General features: G+C 47.4%; 1 protein-coding gene across 2 annotated transcripts in view; it reads right to left on the bottom strand.

The window, feature by feature from the left end:
• COLQ (collagen like tail subunit of asymmetric acetylcholinesterase) overlaps positions 1-7767 on the bottom strand; it is a 62273-nt gene extending 54506 nt beyond the window's left edge. For both annotated transcript variants that reach the window (XM_069475442.1, XM_069475440.1), the window contains exon 1: positions 7581-7767. In XM_069475442.1, coding sequence (XP_069331543.1) covers positions 7581-7686 — 106 coding nt within the window. In that variant the 5' untranslated portion in view covers positions 7687-7767. The remainder of the gene's footprint in view (positions 1-7580) is intronic.
• Between the last annotated feature and the right edge of the window lie 966 nt (positions 7768-8733).

Below are 8733 nucleotides of genomic sequence, written 5' to 3' on the forward strand. Positions count from 1 at the left end.
ACTCCTGGGCTTAACCAATCCTCTCATCTTAGCCTCCCAAGTAGCTGGGCCTACAGACACATGCTACCACAACTGGCTAATTTTTAAACTTTTTATAGAGACGGGGGTCTTGCCATGTTGCTCAGGCTGGTCTTGAACTCCTGGCTTCAAGTGATCCTCCCACCTCAGCCTCTCAAGTAGGTGGGCCTACAGGCATGTGCTACCACATCTGGCTAATTTTTAAATTTTTTAGAGCTAAGGGTCTTGCCATGTTGCTCATGCTTGTCTCGAACTCCTGGCTTCAAGTGATCCTCCCACCTCAGCCTCCCAAAGTGCTGAGATTATAGGCATAAGCCACCATGCCCGGCCACCTGGAGAATTTTAAATATTCCCGATGCTTGATCCCATACCCTAGAGATTCTGATTTAATTGGTGTGTTCAGTTTGGACACTGGGCTCTTGTAAAGCATCTTGGGTGATTCTTATATTTAGCCAGGACTGAGAACCAGCACAGTAGTTTGAGACCCACTGATCTAGAATGTTGACTTTCAAACTGAGCTTTGGAATTTTGGAAAGACACTAAAGAATGGGAAGGCAGAGGCCAAGCCAGTAGGGCTTCTGGCCCCACAGACCTAAAAGTCACATGCCCAGAGGGGCCAGACAGAGAGATGTAATAGGGAGGTGGACTCAGTGTAAGACCAGAGCGCACGGCGGGGATTTGGTGAGCGGAGTGACCACCAACCACTCCATTCCACACAGTGATGGCTGTGCCAGAATGTGGGTCCAGGACTCCCAGGTTGTCCGGCCATTCAAGAGTTTTGTTAAAGGGACATCAGAAATACATTTTTAAAAAAAAGTTAACGCATTCAATTTTAAATGTTAGCAACTAAGGCAGTTTTTTTTTCTTCAGGTTTGTCTACTCTAAGGGCATAAGGAAGTTTTTAAAAATTTCTTTCTCTCTCTCTCTCTCTCTCTGTTTAGTACTATTAATGCAAGCACCAATATAAAGGTTAGATCCGGTCCTTGGGCAGCTGGTTCGTGAGCTTCCCGTCTTCTCCATGTGCCGTTCATTCACCTGTTGGGACCAGTGGGCTTGCCTGGACAAATTCTTCTCACAGAGATGACAGAAACCCCATGTGAGTGGGATATTTTTGTCTGTTTACTCACTGCTGCATCCCACTTCCAGGCACATAGTTGGCACTCGTGAAATGTTTGTTAAATTAATAAATCCTTGTAGCAACTCTGTGAGACAGAGACTATGATACCTATTCTACAGATGAGGGGCGTGGGGCTCGCTGCAATGAAGTGACCTCCCCACCATCACATAGTTCATAACCAAGAGAGTCGCGATTCAAACCCAGGACCCCTCACAGGGGGGCTGCTGTGAAAAGCAAATACAGCTGTGGCTCTGAAAGTGCTTGGTAATATAAGAGGTTTGGGGGATCATTGGTACCAGTCATAAGAACAATACAAGTAGTACTTATGATGTAATTGCTTTTAAAGACGATGGGGTACCAGCTTATTTGGTTTCTCATCAAAGCCAGGAGCGGAGAAAGCCGCGTTCGCCGATTGTGCCCAGGACCAGACCGTGGTCCACTCGCCGCATGTCTTTGGTGGGCGGCATGCGCACGGCCTGGGAAGCTTCAGAGCCTCTGGAAGAGAAAGGGTCCCAGAAACGAAACCTGCCCCCGGCCTAAGTCTCGGCGCCCAGATCCCGATGAACCCCGAACCCAGGCACCGCCCAACAAGTTTCCGAGGAGAGGGAGACGACCTGGGAGGCGGTCAGAGCCTAGCCGTGAAAGGAAGCGAGCAGGATAGTAAAGCTTAGGGGAGCCAGCCTGGGAGTTTTAGGCAGTGTTTTCCTTTCCCTGTTTTTCTTACCCAAACCCCATCCTCCCCCCAACCCCGCACCCCACCCCCACCCCCAGTCAAATGGGTTGGAGAAAATGCACAATTCGAAGTTGGTGAGAGCAAAATGGCACAAGTAAATCAACCCGTGGTGGTAGCTAAAAGGTTTTTGGCTGCAAAGAAACAAACTGTAAGTCTGATCCACAAACTTAAAAATCTGTACTGTCACCTCGAAATGGGAAGGGGGTGTTGCAAAAACCAACTACCACTGTCAAACTTAGACCGTTTTCCAAATGAGTGAAAACGTATTCCTTATTAATATCTTAACAACAATAATAATGCTGTTTCCTTCCTTAAAAAAAAAAAAAAAAAACAAAAAAAAAACTAGCACTCTGGGAGGCCGAGGCGGGTGGATCGCTCGAGGTCAGGAGTTCGAGACCAGCCTGAGCAAGAGCGAGACCTCGTCTCTACTAAAAATAGAAAGAAATTATATGGACAACTAAAATATATATATATATATATACAAAAAATTAGCCGGGCATGGTGGCGCATGCCTGTAATCCCAGCTACTTGGGAGGCTGAGGCAGGAGGATTGCTGGAGCCCAGGAGTTTGAGGTTGCTGTGAGCTAAGCTGACGCCATGGCACTCATTCTAGCCCGGGCAACAGAGTGAGACTCTGTCTCAAAAAAAAAAAAAAAAAAAAAAAAAAAAACAAAGCCAGGAGCGCTCTCTGTTCATTCTGAGCTGTGCTGTTTCTGTGTGGTTGCGGCAGTGATGGCTGTGGATCTGCAGAAAGCAGACCTGAGTGTGGCGATGGCAACGAGAGGGCTTGGCCCAAGTTATCCCAGGGGAAAGTCTCCTAGCTCTCACTCGCCCTGTCTGGGTCTGAGCTGGAGATGAGCCCACTGCTGCATGCATAGGCTTGGGACGGGGTGAGGCAGGAAGCCTGGGACCCCCCTCCCCCCAGAGAGCCCTTTAATTTAAGAACCCTCTCTGACTTTATTACCCAGAAGAAATATGGGGAGCTAAATCAGAGGAGACGCTGGCAAGTGCATTACAGGACATTAAACAACAGCTGATCAACATCAGACATAAATAAATGGCCCATAATCTAGTGCCAAGAACATAGACGGTTCCCAAGTGGTGGCCTGGCTGGCTTCCAGGCAGGGGAGCGAGGGGCTGGACATTAGGCCCTCTAGGCCAGAAAGTGCCTGCCCTGGGTCACGTTGCAGTGGCCACAGGGGAAGATTCAGGTGCCCAGACGGAAATCACATCCTCCCACTTGATCTCACTCTGCAGGACTGGATTTGGGTCTTTTCACCATCTGGTCTCTGAGACCTGGACCCAAACATCACCTGGAGAGTCCTTGCCTGCCTGCGAAATCCTGAGTTAGACAAGGGAAGCCACACGTGTCTGTGTGGGCATCGGGTGAGTCTGCTCCCGACGCCTGAAGAAAAGGCTCGTAAAGTGAGTTCCCCTGTCTCCAGGAAGGGCCCCACCCCCAAACACCCTGGTTAAAATTTATCTCACTAGAGCATCCTTTAGCTTAGCTCTTTCACCCCATTAAAATGCAATACCATCAAAGGAGAGGTAAATCAGTACCCCTGGCAAGTCACGCACACTTTCATATAAAGTGATATTCAATCTCTTGCCAGAGCTTTGGACACTGATATCCCGAGGAGAAGGTGGGAGGAAATGGAGCACAAAGAATGCAGAGAATAGGGGGTAGCCTACAGGACCTTAAAAGCCAGCGTCACTACCCAGGACTGTAGCAGATTTGGTCTGTGTTGGTGAAAGCCCTGGACTTAGAATTCCAGCTTCCGGTTCTCCCACATGCCAGCCGTGTGACCTTAGGAGTCAACCGTTCTGAGCCTCTATTTCCTGGTCTGAAAAGTGGGAGTGACGCCACACCCCTCCAGGGGTGTGTGAAAATTACGTAAATTAAACTGTGCAAAAGTCCTGCCCCTCTATAGATATTATTTTCCTTGGGTCTGTGCCTCCACATTCTAGAAACTATACAACTGCTGAGCTGCATCTGCGGATGGATACTGAAGCCCAGTCAATCCACAGATCCGTAAGTGGGCCCAGCCAGGGCCAGCCAAACCCAGCCGGGCTGGATCAGCTGACCCTTAGTTGACCCACAAACACATGAACTCCAGTAAAATGATCATTGGGTTAAGCCACCAAGTGTTAGGGTGGCTTATTATCCAGTAATGGCTAAAAAAATACCTCAAACATAGGGCTCCTGACATTTTAAATAACTGTCATGTTCAATAGAAACCAGGCTAAGATATAATTGTCATTTATCTGCCTTCTTAAGCAAGATAAAATAAACATAATTCAGTCTTCACTGGGCCATTCATGCTCATCATAATGAAAATCAGTTAATGTGCTATAGTCAATGATGCCCTCAGGGGTTACACACAGAAGGAGGCTCTAGAGACAGTTCCAGTCTACTATTCTTTTTGAAATCTCAGAATCATTCCCTAGTTCTTTATCATTTTTCTTGTAATCAATCTTATCAGCTGTCATTTTGTTGTTGTCATTGCATCTATCTGAAGCAGCAACTCCTCCCTCCCCAATCTAATATACTATACCAAATTCACCACACTTCAAGACATCTGCTGTCTATGCCTGTTAGAATGGTATACAAAGTAGGAGTTAATAGGCTTAGATTAAGGGCCTAAGACAGTTTTCTGTCTATCAAATGCATGCGCTTAGTGTTGGGATTTCTATCATCAATTTTGGCTTCTTTGATGGTTTTTGCTCCCTTCCTGGTTCTCCTCTAGGACCCAGTAGTGGAGGTAGCCAGGTAATGAACATCTGATCCAAATAGTGGTGCTGTGTCTGGCGTTGCTGGAATACAGTCTTTCCTGGAGAGAATGAGGGAGTGGCTCAGCTATAAAGGGAAGCACCGGCCTGCAGGCCTGTAAGAGCTCTTCCTCCGTCTCAGCACCTCTCTGGGTCATTTAGCACACACTGCCTGTGTTTCAACAGTGGGAGATCCTGGATTCCCCCTGAGCAGAAACCACATCCTACTTGTCTCTGTGTCCCCTAAAGCATATATCACAGGGCCAGACAGACAGTAGGCACTACGTTGTAGTGGGCAGAATGAGAAGATTTTCCTGTAGTGGCCTATATTTCTGTGTATACACAGCTTGTCTTCAGAAGAATAAGAATTTACAAGCTTCTGAATATAGAATATTTAACATCAAATTCTTGGAAAATATTTTCAAAGGATTAAAACTGTCTCATGTCAAGGAACAGTTTCCATTTCAAGGCCTAAGTTGATTTCTGAACTATGCCATCATAAAGCCATTTCAACTAAATGAGGGGGACAAAGCCAAGTGATTAACTACAGGAGAACGAAGAGTTTTTGCTACATTGAGTTGTTACCTTAGTGATTCCCCCTAGGTCTGCCCCATTGTTTTACCAAATGTCTAAAGACCACATTCCCAAGGGGAAGATCTAGATGCAGCACTTCATCAAGAAGTGCCCGTGGCGTGTGGACTGGGTATTTTACGTCCCCACCCTCCCCTTCGCTCTCTGCCCTCTGTGTTCTGGACACTGACACCTGTGACCTGCCCTCTGGCTTTGGGTTGGGTATGGCCAGTGGGAGGCACTGCCAATAGGTGGCTGGATGGGAACAGAGAGAGGTCGGGGTGTTTCTTCTTTGCTTTCTCCCTGCTTTCGGTCCCTCCATGACCAATGCTCTTGCTCTGTGCCCCTTCTCCAAGGCTCCAAATCTCTGGGGGATCCATTTCCCTATTTCCTTCTCTTGCCTTTTTAAGCACAAGGTGGTAAAGGCTTCCTGTGGTTGCTAATCTCTAGGTGTCTCAACAGTCCTCACTGGTTCCCTTAACCCTACCCACACACCTCTGAAAGTGGTCCCTTCACTCAAGTCTTTTCATCTGAACCATCTGAGTGGCCTCTTTATCCTGCTGTTGTTCTAACTGGTACAATCTGCAAAAAGTTTTACCTAAGAGACGTCTATGCTGTGCCAGGGCTCTCTCCAGGGAAAGGAGTGCAAAGAAATCAGAAGTTCTTTCCTCTCTAGCTTTCAGAATTCCTTAGCCATCTTGGCTCTGTCTAAAGTAATACAATATAATGGTAAACCCCAATCTGTAGATGAGAAAAGTTTTTATTCATTCATTCACCAAATATTTATTGAGCACCTACTATGTGCCAGGTAGTGTTCTGGCCCTGGGGAAGCAGTGGTAATGTACAAGATAGACACAGTCCCTGCCCACATGGTGCTTACCCTGTAACGCCAGCTGCCTCCCAGCAGTCTGAGAGCCCAAGAGAGGCAGGGCTGACACCAGAGAACTGAGTTTCCTTAAGTCCTGAGACTTCAGCAGATTCTCAAAGGAATCTATGACAAGATTATGGATGACCAAATTAGACCAAATTAACTATCAAGCTTCTCCTTGAATTGGGGAATAATGACCTACTCATTCCCAGAAGGAGCTTGATGTTCTCAACTTGAATTTGTAGGGGCACATTGGCACACACCCACCCTCCGTCCCCCCAGTATGCTCCACAAATCCTCCCTCCCCCTCCTCCTTCTGTTCCTCACACTTTTATAATTAGTCCCACACTCTCCTCTGACTCACTCCCTCAGGGCCCACAAACGCTGGCAGCACAACTTGTCGACAAGCTGTTTTTATGAATGGAGGGCAGTTGGGAGCTGGATTCAGAGACATGCCCTCTCCAAGAGCCTGGCATTTCTGGCCCTCCTTGTGTTTCCAGCAAAGGCAGCGGCAGTGAAATGTCTGTCTCAGTTGAAGTATTTATGAGACTCATGTTGGAGAGCATGACTAAAACTGCCTTTGCTGAGAGACCAGGGGTCGCCGAGATGAATCAGGACAGCTATGAGAGGACAGGCAGCAGAGGCTGGGGTCTGCCTGCCAGCCCCAAGCCCTCCGGAAACATTTGAGTTGCCTCACAAAGGCTTAAATAGGCCATACCGGTAACCCAATACTTCCCCTGCTCCAGGTCAGACAGGACAAGGGCAGCAGCCTGGTGCCCTCAGCACAGGCTGGCAGGCAAAGCCCCTTCCCCAAATCTCGCAGCCCTACCCAGCAGAAACACCCAGCTCCAGGCCTGGCTGTCACTCTGGGATCCCCTTCCCTTCTCCCAGGGCTTCCAGCTGCCTTGTCTGAGGCTGAAGAAAAGTCTCACCCCAGGAAGAAAGCATAGCAGGAAAGCAGACAGGGCTGGGGAAACAGAGAACCTAGTCCTGAGGCTGCAGCTGGGGGCCCTGGGCTCCGAGACAATCAGGGGGCTCCCTTCCCTCCAGCGGGATTGTCCCCCCAGTGGACACTGCCCAGACTTGGACACAGGCATGTTTACTCCACATCCCTGTGAGGCAAGCCCCCTTCGGAAAGGTCAGAGATGTATTTACAGAAACATCTGGGGCTCACTTGCATTTCTCTGTCTCTTCTAAGCTCTCCTAAATTCCTGACCAAGATGAAATCATGCAGCAAATGGGGACAAGAAATGGGGGAGACAGAAACTATTTTTCAAAGGCCCTCTGGCTTAGAACAGCCAGGTAGGGGCCGGCTGGCACAAGGACAGAAGGGGCTTCCGAGGCAAGCTCAGGTGACAGGAAGCTGCTGGGTGAACGTCTCCCTTCCAGCCTCCCTCCGCCAAGAGTTGAATGGCAAAAATATGAGGACACACTGCAAAACAATCTCCCTTCCTCCCCCTGGCCCCTGACAGATGGAAGAGAGGAAAGTTGTGGTCACCGTTTACCTGCTGAGATTGGGAGGACACTGTTGATGAAAGTCGGCTGAGACACAATAGAGCGGAAGAAAAGCTGAAGATAAATTCCCAGAGTCATTGGATTCAGGACAACCATGCTGGCCGGGGTCTGGCAAGTGTCAAGTTAGCGAGCAGGCTGCTGTGGAGCCTTGCTTATCTCTGCTTTTGTCTTCCTCACCGCTGTTTGTGTGTGTGTGTGTGTGTGTGTGTGTGTGTCTCTCTCTCTCTCTCTCTCTCTCCCCCTCTCTCCCCCTTTCCCCCTCCCTCTCTCCTTCCCTCCTCCTCTCCCCCATGCCTTTACTAAGAAAGAATGCCAACCATTTCCCATTAAACCTTCTCCATACTACACAGGGTTATATTTATCTCAAGCACTGTATCAAATGCCCACATTAAAATTAAGATGTCAGAATTTTCTTTTTTGGAGACTGAAGTAAGTGGCTATGGAAGAGGTGACAAAAAGGCAGCCAAGTCTCAAATGTTCACTAGAAGCAGCCCTCAAGGGCAGAGAGATTCCTAATTGGTTATGCACCATCATCCACCTGTTTGGAGGTGAGTTGTCCTCCAGCATCACAGAATTAACTCTCCTGATTCAGACTCAATCTCATGGAGACAAACCCCTCTGCTGCCAGTCGGTGACATTTTTACCTACTGGGTGACAAATGTAAAGTTGACCTTTGATTTTTTTTCTTTAATCATTTGAATAAAAAGGAGGGGGAAGGTAGATTATATTTTCAAACAGCTTTCTCTGTGAAAAAGTGTTTCTCTCTCTCTCTCTAGAAATTGCAACCTTTTAATTCAATGCAAAGCAAAATAAATGAAAACAGTAAATGGATAGAAAAGTGAACGATCATTTATCAAACTATATTTGGAAAAATAGCATCATTAACTTGATCTTTGGCTAGACAAAATTCTTCAAATAAAAATTATTGCACTTTTAATATCTTTTATGAGTTTATAAATCCTGTTATAGAAAGATCATTAGGTTACTAAAATAATTAAAATAATTCACAGAGTTGTTCACTTTGCTTTAATTTACCTAACGTATTCCCGGTGCCTCACAGGAGTTAATTCAGAAGCAGTGTGGTAGTTACTGGACTCTGGGGTGGGCGTCCTTGAGGAAGAGCACTTATCCTCCTTCTGCGGG

Source organism: Eulemur rufifrons, chromosome 7 (assembly GCF_041146395.1).
Source record: "Eulemur rufifrons isolate Redbay chromosome 7, OSU_ERuf_1, whole genome shotgun sequence".
Taxonomy (NCBI): domain Eukaryota; kingdom Metazoa; phylum Chordata; class Mammalia; order Primates; family Lemuridae; genus Eulemur; species Eulemur rufifrons.